The sequence below is a fragment of the Accipiter gentilis genome, chromosome Z (assembly GCF_929443795.1).
Source record: "Accipiter gentilis chromosome Z, bAccGen1.1, whole genome shotgun sequence".
Taxonomy (NCBI): Eukaryota; Metazoa; Chordata; class Aves; order Accipitriformes; family Accipitridae; genus Astur; species Astur gentilis.
The window spans coordinates 23,615,924-23,639,237 of record NC_064919.1 but is presented as its reverse complement, the minus strand read 5'-3'; the positions used below and the strand labels follow the sequence as shown (position 1 = coordinate 23,639,237).

The window sequence follows — 23,314 nt, the reverse complement described above, 5'->3', positions numbered from 1 at the left end:
GCAGCGCTGCAGCAGGGACGCCCACCGCCTGCTGGGCCTGGAGGCTGGCCACGCTGCCGAGGAGCGGGAGGGCAGCCCCGCGGCTGCCCGTCGTCCTGCTGCCTCCCAGAGGGGGTCTCCTGCCCCTGGCCCAGCCCCCGCCGGCAGCCCACCTGGAGCCGGCGAAGAGGAGCGCCCCAGCACGTCCACCGCTGCTCTTCGTGGGCGTCCCAGCAGCCCCCGCGACGTCCCCGTTCCCACCCACGGGGAGCAGGAAGAGCCGCGCCAGGATCCGGGGGAGGCTGTGGCGGGTCCCTCCAGTCCCAGCCGCGACAGGGACCGCTCACCTGGGGGGCCACAGCGACCCCCGAAGAGGAGGGCCGGCAGCTCCCGGGACTCTTCCCAGCCCCCCAAGAGGCCACCCCGCCGGCAGAACTAGACCTAGTGCCCGGGAGCTGCCAAAACCAGGGCCGGGCCAGCAGCGGGGGTACGTGCCAGCCCGCAAGTCAACCAGAAAGAAGGCTCTCGGCAGCCTCGACCTGTGAAAGACAATAAATTGCCTTCAGCCTGCCTGAAGTCAGCCTTCAGCAGGTCTAGACTGCTCCCGGGGCAGATGTTTCCAGCCGGGGGCTCTCCAGGACCAGCCCGTGCCCCACCGCTCATCACCCCGGGCTCGTCCTCCTCCTCACCGCACCCTCTGCCCCCACGTCCCGGGGCTCTGCTCTCCCACCAGCCTGTACTGCCGGGCGCAGCCTCGCTACAGCGGCACCCAAATCCCTCCTCCTGCGCAGACTCCCGACTCGGTGCTGCTCTCTGCGTCAGCCTAGGGTCGTACCCTGCCGAGGCAGGAGCCCCGACAAGCTCAGCAAGGGGAAGCGCAAAGTCCTGCCCCTCAGAGGGACACCGCCAGGCACCAGCACGTGCGGCGCGCTGCCCGGCTGGAAAGCAGCTTTGCAGAAAAAGCCCTGGAGGTCCTGGTAGGCACCAAGTTGACCACGAGCCAACGATGTGCCCTGGCCACAAGGAACACGAAGGGAGTCCTGGGCTGCGTTAGGAGGCGTTTTGCCAACGGGTCGAGGAATGTGGCCTTTCCTCTCTACCTGGCCCTGCTGATGCCACACCAGGGTGCGGGCAGGCTGGCAGGGGGCAGGCAGGCAGGCTGGTAGTGGGCAGGCAGGCAGGGCCCTGGCAGGAGGCCGGCAGGCAGCCGGCGGACAAGCCGCAGGCAGGCGGGGGGCGGGAACACGAAAGTGGAGCTCTGGCAGGGGGCAACCAGGAAGGGGCGGGCCCAGGGGGGAGGAGCCCCTCCGCGGCCTCACCAATCGGCGCCTGCGATAGGGGGGCGGGCCGCCGCCTTTCGTCCCGCCTCACTCCGGGCGGATGCCGGCGATGCTGGGGTTGCGCCGCGCTGTCGCCGCGCTCCGGCCGGCCGTGGCCTCGGCAGCCGCCATGTCTACGCTGCTGGTCAGCCAGCCGCGCTATGCGTGGTTGCGGGAGCTGGGCCTGCAGGAGGAGAACTCTGGCGTGTACAACGGGCTCTGGGGCGGCAGCGGCCAGGTGCGGGCGGCGGCGCGGCCTGTGGCGGGAACCGGGCCCTGGGGTGGGGGCGCGGGCTGTGGTGCGAACCGGGCCCTGGGGTGGGGGCGCGGCCGGGCCTCGGCGGGGGCCTGGGCGTTGCGCCCCCTCCGTTGGGTAAAGGGGCGAGCGCGGCCCCGCTGCTTGTCCTTCCCCGCCTCTCCCCCGGCCCCCATCTAGGTGGTGACGACGTACTGCCCTGCCACGAACGAGCCCATAGCCAGCGTCCGGCAGGTAAGCACGCCTCGGCCCGGCACGGCCCGGCCTCGGGAGCTCGGGGGGTGGGGGGGGGGGGCAGGGACCCGCCGGCTGCTGGGAAGGAACGAGCCCTCCACTCCCCGTGGCCGGAGTGAGGGGCGTTTGGGCGTTGGTTTCAGAGGTGCTCCTCCTCTGGATCAGGTTCGCGAAGGGCGGGAGCCCGCCGGGGTGGGTGAGGGTGGCAGGGGCCATGAGGATGTTGAATCCAGAGGCAGTTGGTGAAGCTCATCACAGCTTGGGCCGTCTGCTGGAGGTAACCGCGTGGCTTTTTTGGGAAGAAAAACAGGCTGTTCACCTTTTTATTTTTTTTAATTTTTTTTTTTTATTCCCCCCCCCTATTCTTGCAAGCGTTGTTGAGAATAGCAGGGGCCTCTCCTGCCCTTTTCTGTTTGTTACTAGAGGGAGCTGCAGAGTAGGGGTGGATTGTGGCTATTCAGCCGAGCTGAGTGGCCGGGGGAGGTACGAAGGAGAGCAACGTGGAATTGATGTGGTAAACTTACGGAAGCTTTTAGTGTGAGAATAGTGCTGTGGTGCTAACCTCCTTTTGTTTATTAGGATTCGATTAGCCCTTGATGCCTAGTGAGGCTGGTGGAGTTAGGGCAGTCCTCACAGCCTTTGTTTAATAATGGCAGTAGTAGTAGTAACTAAGATAAAAGAAGGTACACAAATATGGGATGAATGCCTACCTTACAGCTATTCTTTATGGAACAGCTTTTGTCATCTGAAGGAAAGTTTCTGATCACTTTTTTTTTTTTAATTTACGCAGCTCATATGGTATTCCTCAACAGTAACTTCAAGTAACTCAACATGCCATATTGGGACCAAACTATGGCAGGATATAAACTTCCTGTGAAAGTGGTATTCTGTAGTACTATTCTCTAGAAGTGTCTTGAGTTGGATGCAGAAGCTTTTTTGTGGTGTTTGTTTCGGGGTTTTGGTTTTCCTAACTTTTTCTTTGATATGCTTCTTTGTGTAGGCTAGTTTGGAGGATTATGAAGAAACAGTAAAGAAGGCTAAAGAGGCATGGAAGGTCTGGGCTGATGTAAGTTAACAGAGGCTTCTCTTTTATAATGTATTGCATGGCAGGTAAAGGCCATTAAATTTCCCTGTCAGGTGAAGATGTAAAAACATGTTCATATTGTGTAAATTGTATTAAAGCAAAAATCTGCAATGCGGACCTCAAGAAACAAACGCAGGCAACTTGCACACATTGCCATTGAGGTACAAAGGTGAGGACATTGACTTGAGAAAAATGTTTGTTTTGAAAAGTCTGGCACATTTATGTAGGTTTGTGCCTGTAAGTCATTGCCAACAGGTCTGCTAAAGTTCAGAAACTTTGTAGCAAGCAAATTATCCCTGAGGGTGTATTTAATTTCCTGTTACTGCATGCTTTCTCCTGCAAGAACTCTGCAGAATGTATGGATATTTAACTTGTGGTGATGACCTTGTTCTCATGGGGTGGGGAAGACAGCTGGTTTTGAGTGTGTTTTTTTTGTTCACCAGCTGTCCTGGTGTTTCACAGAACAGCTACGTTATTCCAAAATGTTGCTGTGTCAGGCAATAGCTAAGCTGTCTTTCCTTAGCAAGCTGTATTTCTTAGTACACTTGTACAAGCTATGTCCATCCAGCATCCATTCTCTTGCTGGCCATGCCAGGCTCGGTTTTTATAGCCATCTGCTATAAAAGTTACAGTATACAAACTGAAGCCTGTGTTTTGTAAGGTATTGGTAATTCTGTATTTTATCCAGCAAAGTAGTTTGCCTTGCCCAAAGAGAACAAAGTTTAGGACAAACACAACAGCTTCCTCAGTTTTCTCAAGATATGTTAGTATGTGTTCTTTTGTTACAGTTTGTGAATATAATGTTGGTGAGTGTATGCCAGCTGCTAATGTGCTTGGAAATCATTTGAAAGCAGTCTAACAGATAAAGAATCAGCAGATCAAATGCTGTAAAGCCTTGTCTCAAAGCTGTTTGTTGTTAGTTTGTGAATTTTGTTGTTTGTAATGAGCTTATCTGAAAGACTTTGCCTGTAAACAGATATGCTCGCATGGCTTATGTATCCCTCACTCCTCTCTTTCCAGAAAACTGCAGTTCATCAGCAGTTTCTAATCCTGTATATCCTGTTCCATGCTTATGGTTTATAATTGATCCTGGCTATTGATTATTATCTACCATACTGTCATGGTTTAACCCTGGCCAGCAACTAAGCACCATGCAGCTGCTCACTCACTCCCCACCCCCCACCCCGAGTGGGATGGGGAAGAAAATCGGGAAGAGAAGTAAAACTCGTGGGTTGAGATAAGAACAGTTTAGTAGAACAGAAAAGAAGAAACTAATAGTGATAATGATAACACTAATAAAATGACAATGGTAGTAATAAAAGGATTAGAATATACACACGATGCACAATGCAATTGCTCACCACCTGTGGACCAATGCCCAATTAGTTCCTGAGTGGCAATTCCACCACCCCCACTCCCTCCAGTTCATAAACTAGAGATGGCCAGTTTGGGTCAGCTGCCCTGACTGTGCTGCCTCCTAACTTATGCCTCTCCAGCCTTCTTGCTGGCTGGGCATAAGAAGCTGAAAAATCCTTGACTTTAGACTGAACATTACTTAGCAACAACTGAAAACATCATTGTTTCATAATGTTTTCAACATTATGAGCATTCTTCTCACACCTAACTCAAAAACATAGCACTCTACCAGCTACTAGGAGGACAATTAACTCTATCCCAGCTGAAACCAGGACACATACTAATACCACATTAAAAAAAGTCTATTAATATTTGGTATATGGTTTTAATTTTTCCATGATTGAGGCTTCTGTGTGTCTCAGCATTTACTATCAAATGTCAGCAGCCATTGTCATGCTGAAAAAAAAATATGAAAATGTGATGTTAAGTACACTTCAAAAGCTCAGAAACCAGTAAGTGTGCTTTTATTTTAAAAAAAATGCTTGTTTCTTGAGGTGAAGCTGATTGTTTGGGGGCATTGTGGGTGGTGTAGCTGAACTGAAGTAGCAGATCTAATAATCTGAATGCTTCTGGCAATATTCAGTGGAACTGAAGTTTTGAACAGACATAAATGTGCACAGTTGGTACCAGTCTCTGCGAGGCAGGAAACAGTTTCTTGTAAAGCAGCGCGCATGATAAAAATGAATGAGTAATGATATCTTGGGAAGAGGGGGGGAAAAGTACAGCAATCAGTGATTTCTTACTGCAGGGGTAGAAAACTAGCAGTGTATATGCTGGAGAAGTCACCGATGTTCAATCTCAAATAGATTTTTCTGTTTTGTTTTGACTAGATCCCCGCACCTAAGCGTGGAGAAATAGTGCGACAGATTGGTGATGCCCTGAGACAAAAAATCAAGGTTCTAGGAAGCTTGGTAAGGTGTTTTAAGAAGCAGCTTAAGTTTGAGGCGTGTTTGGGGGTGAGGTGTCAAAACTGTTTTTCTTGGTTTTTAATGTACCACTCTGCAATACTAACCTTAATAATTGTTTAAATGCTGCTGTTCTGTTAGCTTGCCTAAAGAAATTTTAATTTTAAAAAAAAAAGTAAAAAAAAGTAAGATTGCATTCTGGCATCCTACACTGAAAAGTTAATATATAATAGGAAAAGAAAGCGTAATTCATTCTGAGCCTGTACTCTAGCCAGAAGGAGTGTTACAACTGTTGCCCTGCAGTTTTCCCACTTGCCTGTCAGATAGGGCACTGTCTGATACTAAAAGTATCCTGAAAAAGACCTTCCTCTAATACAGAGCTTTTAACCTTGAGCTCTTTCTGGTGATCTGGGGGATTTTGCAAACTGACCTGTGGAGGTATAAGGCTTCAGAAGGTGAGATGATCTTAATGAGATCTTCTTGCAGTGCTGTGCAGGACATAAAGGTTGAAGGACTGCTCCTTTAAAACACTTGCTAGTTGCTAGGGAAGAAAAGGAGACAAGTAGGGAGCTTGCCACTTTCCTTTTACAGGGCTTGCCTATATGTGCTACTATTCAGAAATAGCTCTTGGTGAATAACGCCATGTGTAGTCAAGCCCATATTGTTAACCTACAAAACTTTGTTCTGCTGTTTCCCTTGATGTTGTTTCCTCAGCAGAGTTTCTGTGGTGGAATTAGAGTGCTAATGTACTTTTGTATTAAAAAATGATACAGCTTCCCTGGTCAGTGTGGATGGACAGAATTTTGCTCTATGTTCCTTGGACAAAACTTGTTGCTTATTGCCAAAGCATTTTTCTAGTTTTCCCAAACACAAGTCATCGGTTCAGCTCTTCCAGGATAGGGGGTGAACTTCAGGGTGAAAGCTGTGCAGTAGGTATCCAGATTTTAGGACTTTTCCTGTCTTCAGGATACATAAAAGGGAACGGTATGGCAACTCACCTTTTCATATTCCGTTGGAAATTTCCAGCCTTGCCTCACAATGGCCTTGTCGAGTATCCAGATGTATCTCTACTGCACTTATGAACTCAGTGCTGTGTTTCTTATGATTCCACTCCATTTCTGGTCACAGATAGTGGCTATTCCTTCTGTCTTGAGATGACCACAGCCATTACAGAAATACCAAGAAATACATTTAGTCACCTTTATTTTAACCTTTGCATGGGGAGTAAAATCTTGCTGCAATCCTTCGAACCTGATTCCTCACTTAACAGCTTCTTGAAAGTACAATCGTCAGTCTAAAGTGGTAGGTGATATCTGCATGAAAGTTGCACCTAGGTATCAGAGCATGACTGTAAAATTAAGTGGGGATAAATGGGGGACTTCTTAGTTCCTAAGTTAGTGAATTTTCTCTCACTTTGGAGGAAAATGCCTTCAAATACCAGCTTGTTCTCATTGATAATGTATATGTCTGCTGTGTACATCTAACATGCTTTTAACAGAACATAGTTTAGGACTGACTTCAGCTAAAAAAAAGAAAAAAAAATTGATCCTAAACATCCCAGGTAACTAAAATACTAACATGTGTAGACATTTTCAGGAGAGTCTGAAAATAGAATCTCTCAAACTCACTTTAAGGTGTTGTAAAATGAGTAGTTTGCTTATGAAAAATGTAAATTACCATTTTCTTTTGCTGGAGCAGAGTAATCCCTTTTTCCAAATTATTCCGTGCCTGGTCCACAATGTATGCAAACATCCTCATGGAAATTCAGTGTTTCATTGGTCTAAACCTATGAACTTGATTACTGTTGTATCTCCTTTCAGTAGGTTATTTTTAATTTCCTCTGTTCAATAATTTCCTCTTCTAATTTTCTCCTATTGTATGGGAATGTGACTCCTGCCTAGTTGTCTATTGTGTTCTTTCTTAAGCTGTGAATAACTCAGGAAGAGGTGAATCTCTTCTAAGGAAAAAAATGTGTATTAAATCTTACTTGGTATACAGATACACCTAACATTAGTGGGAGACAAAATGTATTGGGGATGCAAGGGAATTTTTAAAAAAATAATTGTCTTGCTCTTGATTTTTTTCAGGTCTCTTTGGAAATGGGAAAGATTTTTGTTGAGGGTGTGGGGGAAGTGCAGGAGTATGTTGATGTCTGCGACTATGCTGTTGGTTTGTCCCGAATGATTGGTGGACCTATTTTGCCTTCAGAAAGTAAGTTTGTGTGTATATATTTTGTTGGGTGGTTTTTTTCATTTTGTGGTTATGTGGGTTTTGGGTGTATATTTGTACAAATGAAGAGTTGGCGATGTATCTGTGATGGGTTAACCCTGGCTGAACACCAGGTGCCCACCAAAGCCGTTCTATCACTCCCTCATCCTCAGCTGGATAGGGGAGAGAAAATATAACAAAAGGCTCGCGGGTCGAGATAAGGACAGGAGAGATCATTCACTATTACCGTCACGGGCAAAACAGACTCAATTTGCAAAACATACTCAATTTATTACAAATCAACCAGAGCAAGGTAATGAGAAGTAAAATGAAATCTCAGAACACCTTCCCACCACCCCTCCGTTCTTCCCAGGCACAACTACCCTCCCGGATTTCACCACCAAGCCCCCCCAGTGGCACAGGGGGACAGGGATGGGGTTTATGGTCATCACACGTTATTTTCTGCCGCTTCACCTCCTCAGGACGAGGGCTGATCACACTCTTCCCCTGCTCCAGCGTGGGGTCCCACCCACGGGAGACAGTCCTCCACGAACTCCTCCAATGTGGGCCATTCCCACGGGCTGCAGTTCTTCACGAACTGCTCCAGCATGGGTCCATTCCACGGTGTGCAGTCCTTCAGGAGCACACTGCTCCAGCGCGGGTCCCCCACGGGGTCACAAGTCCTGCCAGAAAACCTGCTCCGTGGGCTCCTCTCTCCACAGATCTGCAGGTCCTGCCAGGAGCCTGCTCCAGCGTGGGGTTCCCACGGGGTCACAGCCTCCTTCGGGAACCCACCTGCTCCGGCGTGGGGTCCTCCACGGGCTACAGGTGGATATCTGCTCCACCGTGGACCTCCCTGGACTGCAGGGGGACAGCCTGCCTCACCAGGGTCTTCCCCACGGGCTGCAGGGGAATCTTCGCTCCGGCGCCTGGAGCATCTCCTCCCCCTCCTTCTTCACTGACCTTGGTGTCCGCAGGCTTGTTTCTCTTACATGTTCTCACTCCTCACTCCGGCGGCAGTTTCTCTCCGTCCCAACTTTTTTTCCTTCTTAAAAATGTTATCACAGAGGCGTTACCACTATCACTGATTGGCTCGGCCTTGGCCGGCGGCGGGTCCGTCTCAGAGCCGGCTAATATGGGCTCGCTCTCTCTCGAACACAGGGGAAGCTTCCAGCAGTTTCTTACAGAAGCCACCCCTGTAACCCCCCCCCACTACCAAAACCTTGCCAAACAAAACCAATACAGTATCTTAAATATACTGGGATGTAGTGCAGCAAAATGTCTGTACTGTGAGTTACTTAGGGAGCATGTTGTCTAGGAATAGATGTGCTGGTAGGCAGTAGCAATACCTAATGAAGTATCTAGCCTGTGGCATATAGCAAGAGAGGCAATAGATTTTCTCTCCAGTCTTTGAAGCTGTGGTGGGTTGACCCTGGCTGGATGCCAGGTGCCCACCAAAGCTGCTCTATAACTCCCCCTCCTCAGCTGAACAGGGGGAGAAAATATAACAAAGGGCTCATGGGTCAAGATAAGGACAGGAAGATCAACCAATTACTGTCACAGGTAAAACAGACTCAACTTGGGGAAAATTAACTTGATTTATTGCCAATCAACCAGAGTAGGGTAATGAGAAATAAAAACAAATCTCAAAACACCTTCCCTCCACCCCTCCCTTCTTCCTGGGCACAGCTTCACTCCTGGATTCTCTACCTATCCCCACCAGGGGCACAGAGGGACAGGGGTGGGGATTACGATCAGTTCATCACATCAGGGGCAGCACTCATTGCACTCTTCCCCTGCTCCAACGTGGGGTCCCTCCCATAGGAGACAGCCCTCCATGAACTTCTCCAGTGTGGGTCCTTCCCATGGGCTACAGTTCTTCAGACTGCTCCAGTGTGGGTCCCTTCCACGGGGTCACAAGTCCTGCCAGAAAACCTACTCCAGCCTGGGGTCCTCACTCCATGAGGCCACAGGTCCTGCCAGGAGCCTGCTCCAGTGCAGGCTTCCCATGGAGTCACAGCCTCCTTTTGGGCACCCACCTGCTCCAGCGTGGGGTCCTCCCCAGGCTGCAGGTGGAGATCTACTCCACCGTGAACCTCTGTGGGCTGCATAGGGACAGCCTGCCTCTCCATGGTCTTCACCACAGGCTGCAGGGGAATCTCTGCTCTGGTGCCTGGAGCACCTCCTCCCCCTCTTTCTTCACTGACCTGGGGGTCTGCACGGTTCTTTCTTTTACATGTTCTCACTCCCCTCTGGGTGCTGTTTCTGTGCCTGCTGCAACTTTTTTCCTTCTTCAATCTGTTATCCCAGAGGCACTACCACTGGGCTCAGCCTTGGCCAGCGGCGGGTCTGTCTCAGAGCCACCTGGCATTGGCTCCATGGGACAAGGGGGAAGCTTCTGGCATCTTCTCTTTTTCTTTGTTAATGAAGGTGCTAGAGAAAAGTACGTAAGAAGTTCAGGAGTATACTGAGAGACCTTCTTGTCAGTTGTTGATAAGCACACCATTCTGTTTAATGAACAGTTAAAGTAGTAAAACTTCATGTTGTCATGATATTAGGTTTTTCCATAATCTAGTGTTCCAATAAGGTGCAGAGCCCATATAATACAGCTCTCCACAAGCTAGTGCTCTGATGGACAGAGGAGTGATGCTAGGCCCCTTGCTTACATGGTTTCCTTTCTAAAAAAAACACTAAATGGATGCAAATTGCATTACATTGTGTCTTTGCTTTCAGGACCTGGCCATGCCCTTATAGAGCAGTGGAATCCTGTTGGGTTAGTAGGAATCATCACAGCCTTTAACTTCCCTGTAGCGGTTTATGGGTGGAACAGCGCAATTGCAATGATCTGTGGAAATGCTTGTCTCTGGTAAGATACAGCTCTCCAACATGCTAACAGTATTTTAAAATTAGAGAGCTATTATCTCAGGCATGAAATTGTTATCAAATGTCTGGTGTTTCTTTATACTTGATTCTGTCTCGTGTAGGCTTAGTTTCTATTTATTTTTAGGTTCACTTGTAGTCAAAGAACTTTGTTTAATTCTATGGTAACCTCTTTTATGAGATATTGAGAATCAGACCTGTCCAGGACTTAGCCAAATGGCTTGTTATTAAAGAAGCCAGGTTGAGGACTTACAGCAGTGGTAGTGAACAGTTAATATTTTCAGAATTGGTACAGCTAAAATTAAGTATCTAAATAAGTAGCTTTACTTCCTCTCCAGCTCCTGCTTCACTTTCATCTACCTGGTTCACTCTAATGTCTGGCATAGCTCTTGTTCATGTGGATTTCAGTAGATGCTCAGAATATTCTGCTGTGGAAAGAAATGCTTGAGTCCCTGTCTTAACATGCACCTGAAAACTAGCCTGACCAAAGTGTGCTGTATTTCAGATACTATAAAAATTGCATATTTGAATTATTTCTTATTCTCAAAGAATTGAAAAGGAAATAATGTCTTTTTTTATTATTATTTTTAGGAAGGGTGCTCCTACAACATCCCTCACTAGCGTTGCTGTTACAAAGTGAGTTCTGGTTTCTTTGCTTTCTGTTTTGCTTTTTAAACAACTGCTTTTCTGTTTGAGGGAGTGCTTAGTGGTCAGAAGAACTGGTTTCCCCTTGTTACCCAAGAAGTAACAGTATATGCAGGATGTTACCTGTACTGTTGGCCAGTTTTTTCTGGGACCAAGGCTGTGGTTCTGCTGAAATAGGGCTAGCAATGTGGTTTTCTTCCTTGTAGAAGATAAATTGCTCACAAAATTCAGCTTTCCTCAATCACGCACTCATGTTTCATCATCCCTTTTTTTGGGAGTCTCAGCCTAATATCAGCACCCAGTTTCTTGGCAAATCCTTCTAGCTGGCTGTGTAGACCTATATCTTGAAGATGCCTTTACACAATCTTTGCTACCCAAACCTAGTAACACCTCAGCATGTGTTTGCAGGGTTCAAAACTCATTCATGATAAAAAGGAGAACTTCAAAGAATAACTGTCATAGTGATACTTACTGCAGATTTGTACTTTGCTTACAATATTAGCATTTTAAATACTTATCTATAGTGTGCTACAAATAACATTTATTTTTAAATGCTAAGTATAAGTAGGCCTCTAACTAATTAGTAAGTCTTGTAGCTTTAATATTAACTTCTGAGAACAATGGCCCCAAACTACTTATGAGTATTTTATGTAGCTCTGTGAAGTTATGTAAATTTCTCTTTCTAATGGGGGAAGACTATATGGCCAAGGTTTTTACACACTGATCTGATGCTTGTCTGCGCCAGCTGTGTGGACCCATGATAAACATATTTTAATCTTACTTCTGTGTGAGCTATGATTGTAACAGCAAAGTCCTTGATAAGAGAGGTGTGTTATGTATTGTAGAAACTACATGTCAATTAACTGCAAGACTGCTGCTCTTTAAAAATCTAGCTTCTTCCTGTACGTGGTCAGTCAGTTTTAATGGTTCATTCCCTATTATATACACCTGTCAGAAATCTCTGAAATTTTTACATCTTTGATTCTAGGATAATTGCCAAAGTCTTGGAGGATAACAAAGTGCCTGGAGCAATCTGTTCTCTGGTTTGTGGTGGAGCAGACATTGGGTAGGTAACATTTCTTGTGAAGATTTATAGAGGGTAAAGAATATTCTTTGAGGTAGTTCTTGTAAAGTTATTCTGATCATCAGGAGTTCCCAGTGCATATATGTACCTGTTGCCTTCATTTTTATCAACTGGTCTGAAACTCTGGCCCAACTGTAAACATAATACGTACTTCTTGCTCTTGTGAGATCAGCTGCTAACAAATAACTTATCAGATATTTAATGAAGAGTCATGACTAATATATTCTACTTCTGCATATGTTTACACCCAAGGAATACAGCTAATATTAAATTCCACTCATCATATTCTTAAGAGTTTTCAATTTCTAACCCATTGGCCTTTTGGACCACTTGTGGAGGAGAGTACTTCCCCATTTTCCATGCTCACATAGGACTCTGTACTTGCTCATAGATGCACACCTGTGCTTGGAAGCTATACAAATCAAATTGTTTTGTTTGATTATTACAATATGGAAATACCCAGTAGAAATGTATATTCACGTGTATCTTTGGAGCATTTCAAGAGAAGACAAAACAGATGGTAAACATTAAAAAAAGACATAGGTATGCATATTTTCTTAGGGAACATAATGATTGAAACTGATCTCGCTATGTACTTTAGATTGAATTTCAAAATTAGTACAGGTGATGCTCTTACAATCTGAAAAGGGGAAGTGAAACAGCCTTGTTCCTCTTTCCTGACTAAGAAGCAGCTTTCCTGCCGTCTACTGGGTCACTTAGCTGATGGTTTCAAAGAAGTGGCTCTGACTTTAAAAAATGTCCGTGGTTCAAGCTGGTTTATGTGGAAGGTGCAGGCAGCTTTTCCAGCTGTTTGCTCTTCCATTGAATGTGGTGGTATGTCTCTTGTTGTGCAGGACAGCAATGGCAAGAGATGAGAGAATGGACCTGTTGTCCTTCACTGGCAGCACAAAAGTGGGCAAGCAAGTAGCGCTTATGGTTCAGGAGAGATTTGGTGAGTGTGTGGGATCTCCTCTGCTTCTTTCCATGGTTGAAAAAGGCAGGCAAGCCCCACAGGATTTTAAAATGGCAGCTTGTTTTTACTTACCTGTTGTGTTACCTTTTGGTTTTTTTTTCCCTGTGACTTGGTGGAAATAGGATGTTGAAACTGTGCGGAGCTAGATACTGCTCCTGTCGCAACTCAGTATTTTTTCCAGGGTACCCACAAATCCATGGTACTACAGTTAATTCGGGGTGTGTGGGGTGGGGTGTGTGTGACCATGAATGTAATCGTATGGAGATTGTCAAGATGAAGAGCCATGGCCTACAGTCTTTTGGCAATGTATTCATGGAGAATTGCCCCCTCACCTTTTACTCCTTATAAATAGAGGTGAAAAGTTGTGATTTTTGAGGTGCTGTTTTTGTTGCAAATATTTAGAAGTGCATAGACATGGTCTGTGCACAGCTGCTAGATTCTAACTTTTTAGTTTTAAACCTTGTGAACAGGATTTTCTCATTTTTCTCATTTTATACATTTGAAGTTCATAGGAGTTTAAAAAAAAAACCGGAACAGATTGCAAACGTTCACCCAGAAATAGATGGTGATTGTTTCTCTCAGATTTGAGATGAAACAGTTGCCAGAGAAATAAATAAGCCCAGTTTAATTTTATGTGTGGATTTTGATCTCTGTAGCACCTCCTCCTCTTCTTTGTGTCATACTATTTATGCCGCAACTTCTTCTGTTTTCATCTTTTCCTTTATAGTGCTGCTTTTGCCTACTTTTTAAGCTTATTTCTGCCCTAACTGCTTTCCAGGTATCTTTCCTCACAGTATGTGATGGATGTAGCATTTGGTGTAATTTTCTGCTTTGGCTAGAGTGATAAGTTGACTGTGGTGCCTAAAACTTCTTGTCTGTCCAGAAAAATACTTTTAATGAAACTTGGCTCTAGTTAGAGGTGGCCTCACTGCGTGAGGTGCATTGAATACAGGAGTGCGTGACGTAACTTGTTTTGTGTGTTTTTTATTAGGTCGGAGTCTGCTGGAACTGGGAGGAAACAATGCCATTATTGGTAATATGCTCTGTAGATATTCAGTCTGTCCTGATTTCAGCTGGGATAGAGTTAGTTGTCTTCCTAGTAGCTGGTATAGTGCTATGTTTTTGAGTTAGCTATGAGAAGAATGTTGATAACACACTGATGTTTTCAGTTGTTGCTAAGTAATCTTTATTATTAAGTCAAGGATTTTTCAGCTTCTGATGGCCAGCCAGCAAGAAGGCTGGAGGGGCACAAGAAGTTGGGAGGGGACACAGCTAGGACAGTTGACCCAAAGTGGCCAGCAGGGTATTCCATACCATGTGACATCACATCTAGTATATAAACTGGGGGAGAGTGTTGGTGGGGGGGATTGCTGCTCAGGGACTAATTGGGCATTGATCAGCAGGGTGGTGAGCAATTGCATTGTGCATCATGTGTATATTCCAATCCTTTTATTATTACTATTGTCATTTTATTAGTGTTATCATTATTAGTTTCTTCTTTTCTGTTCTACTAAACTGTTCTTATCTCAACCCATGAGTTTTACTTCTTTTCCTGATTCTTTCCCCCATCCCACTGTGGGGTGGGGGCGGGAGGTGAGTGAGCAGCTGCATGGTGCTTAGTTGCTGCCTGGAGTTAAACCTCGACAAGTACCATAGATGATATTTGGAAGTTAGTATACCAATGTTAGTAGCAAGTTGTCCCTTCCCCTCCCCGCTCCCCCCCGCAGGGGGGTTTAAAAAGTACATAGTAGGATGTTGGGGTTTTTTCCATCTTCAGTATTGTGGAGGGATAGTGTTTTAAGATAAAAAATGAAAGTTCAAGCTCTTACATCTATTCACATTTGAAGTGAAGAAGGGAATGAGAGAAGTAGGTAGCTTCAGTAATGGGATGTGGACAATGCTAAATAAATTAGATTTTAGAATAGTTCTAATCTAGTGAACACATTTTTAGCATTTTAGAATATAAGTACATATATGTAGTCTTAAGACGAAGGGAAAGCATGCAGATGTTTATTTTAGTAGCACATTTTACAGGTTTAAGTAGCTTAGGGTATGGTCTGGTTCACAGATAAACATAGCATTAATACTGTGAAGCTGAGCGTTGTGGTAGGAAGAACATATAAGCTAGATAAATATCTAAATTGCTGTCCTGTTGTGTTGTAGCCTTGTGTTTCATCTTTCTCATATTCTGAACAAGTGTAATTGCCTGTCTAGAATATTAAGCTCTTTTGAAAATCGTATTTGAGTAGGTTTTTCTTTTTTTCCTGTTGTGCTTTGCAGCCAGTAGCATAAACTTGCTTTATACTTGGAAAATGGTTTCCTTTTTCATATTAAAGTCCTGTTTTTTCTGGAATTGGCTTTGAATGATGGCATAAATGTTGTTTGGTTGGACTTTGTCCCAAATGTAATAATAATTTTGGATACATAGAGAATTCTGTGGGACTGGCTAAGCTGACTGATATTTTGGGGATTCTTTGATGCTTGTACATACTAGTTTTGCTCTAAACATCCCGATGTCGTCTAAGCCAGATGAATTTGTTCAGCTCACTTATATTTGACATTATTGTGTACCTGTGTGTTTTAGCTACTTTTTTTATATGCCATTTGGATACACTTTACCATTGTTTCTTTATGCTGCTAGAGTTCTCAGTGAGAGAAGGACAAGGTGAGGAAACAGCAAGAAATTGCTTGTAGTTTCTTGAATTAAAATGAAGCTGAAGTTCTTTGCAAACTTTGTTGCAAAAGGCTCTCTTCAGTAGTTCAGACCTACATTTATGTCCAGTTTTGTGTGTCTAATTCCAGGTGTGAAAGCAATAGGAGTTTTGAAGTGTTTCTGTAGGTGTTAGTGTGCTATGCTAGTGTGACTTTTCCCAATGCTTCTTGACCATCCTGTCATTTTTTTATATTGTTTAGTGTCCCAAGTCTTGTGAAGTGCCTGTTTACTTTAGTAACATGCTGATATTTTAATTTTTGTTAAGTGTTTGAAGATGCAGATCTGAACCTAGTCATCCCATCTGCTCTATTTGCTGCTGTGGGAACAGCGGGTCAGAGGTGCACAACCGCTAGAAGGCTGGTGAGTAAACGTGTATTGTCTGGTTTGGGTAGTTCTGAATTTAAATTTAATTTTAAATTAGCTCAGGAAATGCCTAGTAATTCCTAACATTATGGAGAGCAACAAATAATCTTTGAAACACATTTTTACTTTGTCAAAAATCAGTGTGATGCAAAAATATGACGGTAGTTTGTCATTCCACTATAATTCTAGCTCTAAAGAGTTTCTTCGTATGTGTTTCTAAGTGTCCCAGGTGCTAAAACTCAGGAAAATAAAACTTACCGTACTTGCCGTATTTCTCTTTCTTTTCATTGCCAGAGCTTCTTTGCTTTTGCCTGCTACGAATTTTGATGTGGGGTTTAGATTTCAGCAAAGCAAGGGTCTATGTGTTGCTTATTTTATTATTAATTTTTAACCAACCATTTTCCATAAGTTTAAAGGTGTTAAAATGTCAGTCTGCGTCTGTATAGTCTTTTCAGAGTTGGGTTGATTAGGTAAATATTCATCAAAATTAATGCGGGTTAACTTTGGGTGTATGGGAAGAGCAGTGATTCCTCACATTATAGCAGTAAAAATCACTTGAGTGTTTGTCCTAAAACACTTAACTGATGAGTTTACAGAACACATTGATACCATGGATCTGAGATGGGTAAAATTAAAACAGGTTTTTGTTTATTTGCTGCTTTTAAGTCTTGATGATGAAGATTTTAAATCTTCATTTCATGGTGTTGGTGCTGTTTCGAGGCCTTGCTCATGTGTTTATTTTTAACTTTGGGATTTGCTGAATATGAGCAACACTATCTCCACGCTTCATTCAGTCCTCTGCAAAGTGCAGCAGTACTTCAGGAGTAGTTACATAGGCTGAGCTGTCTTACAACCTTCTTACCACATTTTGTTTAGTTCCTCCATGAAAGCATCCATGATGAGGTGGTGGCAAAGCTTGCTCAGGCATATGCCCAGGTCCGCATTGGTGATCCGTGGGATCGTAAGTAGCTATTTTCAACTCCTGAGTTTAGGAGACAAGATTCCATTTGTTTCTTTCTGTTAAATAGTGAAGAGATTATGGATCAAAGCTATCTAATTTTAGCAGTTTACCAGAGAGTGGGGATAACTGGTTTTGTTTAGAATGCAAACTCTGAAAGGAAGTTGAAGAATCCAGCTAATACTGCTCATCTCGGGCAGATTAAATAATTACTCCCAAAATGTCATGATAAGAATATTTGCAAACATATATAGTTTTGCTGAAAGTATGTCTTTGGATCTTTTGTTTTTAGCTGACACTCTGTATGGGCCTCTTCATACCAAAGAAGCAGTGAAAATGTTCCTTGATGCAGTAGAACAAGCAAAACAACAGGGTGGCTCTGTGGTCTATGGTGGAAAGGTGACTTACTTTTATTCTCCGTGCTACATTTAGTGCTCTAGGAAAAAAAATACAGTAACATGGTGGCTTAGGCCAAGATAGTACCTCAGTTTGTCCTGTCAGCCACTATAGGATATTAAGGTAGTCGGTCAGAGAATGTTTGAATAGCAATCCTGTCTTTAAGGTAAAGATGGGTCTACTTGGAAGCTGCCTTCTCCTCCAAGAAATGGCTAAGAGCTTTCACCTGTTCCTTGCCCTACTCTTAGTCACAGGTGATAGTGAAAATACAAACAGCAATGTAGATGGTGAATATCAAACATATAACAAAGAAAAATTGCTGTTCTGTCCCTGGATTCATAGTATCAAACTTCAGGAAATACTGAAGAATCAAGAGAGCCACTTAGAGATCTTCATCATATGGGATGTTTAATTCTCATGGGTTTAACATTCTGGGAATTCTTGTCTTTCACTGGCACCTACTTTCTTCCTAATACCTTGGAAGTTCTAATCAGCTTACAAGGAGGAATAAGGAAGTATTTTTTGTCACCTGCTAGACTTTGAGATTTGATTACTTCCTTAGTAGACTTAAGTTATGCTTCTGTATTTTAAATACTTAAACGAGTAAAATCTAAGTTACCTACTCAGATGACCTAACCTTCTATTTCCGATTGCTAGGCACAACTATAGTAATCAGACCGTGAAAGATTCCCTTCCTACCCTAGTACTAAGAAGGATGCTGGTTTGAACTTACTCAGTTGTTTCTTCTTTTATGTGTTTTGAAGGTCATAAATCGCCCTGGAAACTATGTTGAACCAACCATTGTGACTGGCCTTCCTCATAATGCACCCATTGTCCACACTGAGACATTTGCTCCCATACTGTATGTGCTGAAATTTAAGGTAAAATAACAATGGGGAATTAGTCAGGTGTCAAGGATGCTAACAGAAGAGTCAGGAGAGAGATTTCAGATGTGTGTCATGTTAATGTAATTGTCCCAGCACTTCAAGAAGTGGTAACAGTTGTTCTGCACTGTGGGATACCCACTGTAATAGCTTATGTCACTGTATATCTACATTTACGCATTTTCTGTGAAGAGCACTGGAGTTAAGGGTGAGAGTTTGTACAGGAATAGATTTTAATTGTTCATGTCAACCTGCTCAAAAGCAGCTTGTGTGTTTTGTGCAGTGGTGGAGGTATCCTATCCCTGATGTGCTGTATATAACTGCTTTGCTTTGAATGGTCATGGTTTAACCATTGACACATCCTCCTTTTAGGAGGAAGAGGAGGTTTTTGCCTGGAATAATGAAGTAAACCAAGGTCTTTCCAGCAGTATCTTTACTAAGGATTTGGGAAGGATTTTCCGCTGGCTTGGGTATAATTTAAATTCTTTTTCTACCTTCTTGAAGCATAAAATCAGTCTTTCATGTATTTTGTAAACCTGTGCACAATGCTAGCTGAGCATTTTATAGCTCTCATTTTAGGGAAGTAGCCTTTCCTGATCCTGAGAAGTAACTGTGTCTTAACTTTGGTTGTAGGCCAAAGGGATCTGACTGTGGCATTGTGAATGTCAACATCCCAACCAGTGGGGCTGAGATTGGAGGTGCTTTTGGTATGTTACTTATGCTTTTTTCTTTATCCTTTAAATGATGAAATCTTCTAGCATCAGGTCTAGAGGCTTGGTATTATTCCTCAGGATTCACTTTTTTAAAGCTGGGGGGGGCATTTTTTTTTTCTAATGACTCTGAAAGAGAATAAAGCATTGCCATTGTAAAATTAGTATAATTTAGGTCTCCATCTTATTTTTCAAGTTTTTAATGAGTCCATTTAAATGACTAAATCTGAAGAAATCAATGAAGTTAATTTTTAATTATACTGCTTTAGCAGAAAACAAATTGATAAGAGGTAGTTGGATTTCAGCTTCTAAAAATATCTGTATTTGTTTTTTAAATATTCCATGTACCATTTCTCCTGCCCCCACCAAGGGAATGTAACTTGGAATTATGTTCTGAATGCATTTAGAGGTGTGGCTGAGTAGAAAACTGTTTAAACCAGTTTTAATTAAAACATTGAGCATTTTTGTGGTGTGTGTTTGCATATGTATATAAAAATTACAGCATAAAGTATTTTTGTGAGACAGTCTTTCAATACATTTTTGCCTTTATTTCTCTTTTTTGTATATACTGAAGGAAGCTGGGGAGAGGCAAGAAGAAATATTCACCTTACCATTTAAACAGCACAAGAACCAGCACATTCTTGTGCTCTTGTCTCATGTTAAAATATGTTTAAAACAACATCCTCTTGTGCCACCATGATGAGGCTTTAAACACTGGGCAGATATTTTTTGGATCAAGCATGAGGAGAGAGCTAGCTGTGTGCGTTGTATGTGGTGGTGTTCTGGTAACTTATTTCAGATACAGAACAATGCCAAAGGAATATTTTTTTCCCATGAATTTTTATAAAATGTCTCACCTCCTGGAGTTAGTCCAGATTCCCATGTTCCAAAAAAATTTCAAGTTTTCATTTATAACCTTTTTCCTACAGGTGGTGAAAAGCACACTGGTGGAGGAAGAGAATCTGGAAGTGATTCGTGGAAACTTTATATGAGACGGTCTACTTGGTAAGACAGACTTACTACATTTTAAATAAATGTAAATTACAGACAAAATTGCAAAAGTTCAAACCATATAAATCCTTGACTACAGGAGATTGTCTTCGCTAGATGTGAGATAGATAACCATATATGAGTGTAATTGCCTTTTCATGCAAGAATTTACATCTGTGTTTCTGGTAGAAAATGATTTGAAGGGTCTAGATAAAGACCTTTCTTTACTCATTGTTCCTCAAAAGGGACAAAAAAAAAAAAGCTGGTTTTTTCCCCTCTTGCCTGATTTTAAACTCTGCTAAAAAGTAGATTACTGAAACTTGTCAGGAAATACATGAAGTGGCAACCACAGTGAGGGGGCCCCTATTGCCAGTGGTGGGTGTTTTCACTCTGTGTTGGGTATCTATACATAAATCTCCTGACAGCCTATAGTGGTTGACCATTCTCACTCTCTGCTGGCCTCCCTAGCTGTTACCTGTGCTAGATTTGGTTTCCATGCAAAGGCTTATGAAAGTGAGAACTCCCACCTTGATTTTTCTGTATGGATATTCTCCTAGTACAAGATTAAATAGAGAATGATACTTCACTTTCTCTTTGATCTCTCAAGGAAGAGATAACGGGGCATGTGGTCTTTCCCTGTATATAGTTACTATACTGAAAATTGGAGTAAAGTCAGTTCTTAACTTTAAATAGGCAAACTGCTTACAGAAGTCTTTTGTATACATGTCACAGAAATTGGAAGCCTTGTACATGGGAAGTGGACTGCATAATCTTGTCGCAGTGATCAAGCCTGGTCTCTAAATACTTGTTTTCTCTTCCAGTACGATCAACTACAGCAAGGATTTACCTTTGGCTCAAGGAATCAAGTTTCAGTAACAGCCTTATGAACAGCCATGTCATGAATTCTAGCATTTCAGAACCAAGCAACTTCCAAGCCTCATGGTGAAGAAAATTAATTATGTAAAACTTATCTGCAGCAAAGATACCAATTCTGTCAAAAATCAGCTACTCTAAAATTGCTTCACTTTCAATGTATGAAATTACTACTTTAGTCTTCAAATGAGAAGTATGTGGTCTTTGGGAAGGAGGCAGGGTGACTGAAACTAACAAATTTGGATTCAGGTGGCCTGGATAATCTGGTGCCTTATCACTATGTTTCAGTATCAACACTGCCTGTATCCCCTGCCTCCCCACCACTTGCTGATATTTCCAGCTAGTATATCTAGGCTTCAAACTATGTGCTGAGTTTCCTACAGATAACTGGTGCTGTGGTGGGTGGCCAGTACAAGGCTATTTTTCAATGCATAAATAAAGGTACATTTTATGAGATACCTTGGGCTTCTAGGGTTTTTTGTTCGTTTTTTTGGAGCAGGAACATTCAGCTGACTGTCTGTTTTCACAGACTGAGCTGCTAGCTGGGAGAAGTATCACTGGGCTGAAAAGACTGCTTTAGTTTTCCTGCCTCTCCTTCAGGAAGGAGACTTTCACCCTGTGTGTTGGGAGATAAGAGGTTAGAATAAGGGCTACTGCAGTCTCTTGGAAGCTCCTCTTAATGCTAGATGGAGTCACAGCCAATTCAGGTTGTCACAGCCCTTGTGACATCCTACAACCAAACCAGCTGAAGAACTGGATATGCAGCCAGGAGGGAATACTCTTCCGGAGGCAATTTGCTGGGAAAAGGCAAATTGTTTGTCTGGTCTACCTTGGGTGGGGGTTTCTCCTGGCCACTGAAGACCATAGCCATCAGCAGCTCATTTAGGAGCCTTGCTCAGAATCCAGGATGAGAAGAGGCATGGTGCTATTAGGCTGATTTTTTTAGCTTTTCACAGGCATGGTGCTATTAGTCTGATTTTTTTTTTTTAGCTTTTCAGAGTACCATTTTTGAAGGAGATCTCTTTTCCTCTCAAGTCTTATACCAAATTTCCACTATCTCTGAACATGGCAGAGCTGTTAATTTTGGGCTCAGATTCTAGGACTGTGATTTGGCTTTTGATTTATTCTGATGCTAAGATGTTACAATAGCGATGTCATCCAAATTGTGTTAAAGGTCCAACATACCATAATGCTAGTAGGTCTTCTTTCACCTTCACATCTAGTTTTAAAATACATAGTGTTTTGAATGTTACATCTGTATTATAGAAAGTATTTTGAGTGTCAGTTTCCATAGAACAAACAGTAGTCAGCTGAAGTTTTTTCCTACTGAAGTTTTTTCTTACAGAGTCTCTTACAGCCAGGTGAAGTCTCTCCTGTAGTTCTTTGTGCTTGGCCATTTAACTAGGAAACAGATCTCATGAAAGACTGTTGTGTATGTGCACACAGAAAGAACTGAAAACTTATAAGATGACAGATAAATCATTAGCAGATAGAGGACAAAGAAACAATCAAATTTCCAAATTTAATTATTCTGCAAATAGAACAAGTTATAGAAGCTGTATTCTTTAGCATTGTTCTGTGGCACTGAGTGTTACTATCAAACTCTCAACAATGAAAAATAAGTTCATTAACTACTCTCTTTCCTCTTCCTGCTGCTTATGAATAGTTTTTGGACAATCTTGTCTCATATCTGTTGTTCTAGAAAATAAAGGCCTTTTAACTCTTTTTGGATAAAACAATTTCACAAGTCCAGTGGTTTAATTTACAGGAATAAGGTTAACTCTGCCATCTGGCTTTAGGTATGTGAACTCAGGCCACAGAACAGAACAAAAATGGGATGGTAAGTCTGGTGTTTGACTGGTCTTCAAATCATTATCTGAAAATGAGTGTCAATGGAAGAAATGTAGGAATGTAATCAAGAGGGTGACTGTATGGCAAATATGCTAAACATTTTTTTTAAAGGTTAACTTGACATTTTGATATATAGCAATCCCTTCTTCAACATAAACTTTTGAGTAGTCTTACAGAGGACTCGCTTGAAATATGTAACTACCTGTGTGTATTACAAGTAAGTGCATTAAATCCACTTTCTTTAGGCAAATAATGGGTGCTCTCTAATTCATCCTGTCTTTTGCTGAGTATATGAATTACTATTCCAAAGACTGTGTTATCTCCATTGTCATTGGACTGCTAGTATGGCATTACAGCAGGTAATGATAATGTTTCATCTGCTTCCCAGACAGCTTTGAATTCCTTAGATGCTTTTTGCAGTGTGCTTCTCTCCACCCTTCTATTTATTTAGTTACCTGTTGTTGAAGAATTCTACCTGAATTGACTAGCTGAATGACTTCCAGTGAAGTGGCTCTGGGGAAAGTACCTTTTAAAGACAGCTGCAGATTGTAACAGGTTTTGGCAAGGATTTAGGTGCCTATAAGCAGTTGTGA

At 43.0% G+C, this 23,314-nt stretch overlaps 1 protein-coding gene across 2 annotated transcripts; it reads left to right on the top strand.

Moving 5' to 3' along the window:
- Positions 1-1,347: 1,347 nt before the first annotated feature.
- ALDH7A1 (aldehyde dehydrogenase 7 family member A1) lies at positions 1,348-21,328 on the top strand. 2 transcript variants are annotated; one of them, XM_049794852.1, is made up of 18 exons: positions 1,348-1,536; positions 1,735-1,788; positions 2,789-2,854; positions 5,119-5,199; positions 7,281-7,404; positions 10,135-10,267; positions 10,873-10,917; positions 11,915-11,992; positions 12,865-12,962; positions 13,975-14,016; positions 15,962-16,056; positions 16,936-17,020; positions 17,310-17,416; positions 18,178-18,294; positions 18,670-18,767; positions 18,931-19,004; positions 19,937-20,012; positions 20,819-21,328. In XM_049794852.1, exons 1-18 carry the CDS (start codon positions 1,360-1,362, stop codon positions 20,871-20,873), a joined length of 1,605 nt encoding a protein of 534 aa, XP_049650809.1. In that variant the 5' UTR covers positions 1,348-1,359; the 3' UTR covers positions 20,874-21,328. The 2 variants fall into 2 exon arrangements, with proteins under 2 accessions (XP_049650809.1, XP_049650811.1); XM_049794854.1 differs by lacking the exon at positions 1,735-1,788.
- Positions 21,329-23,314: the final 1,986 nt, after the last annotated feature.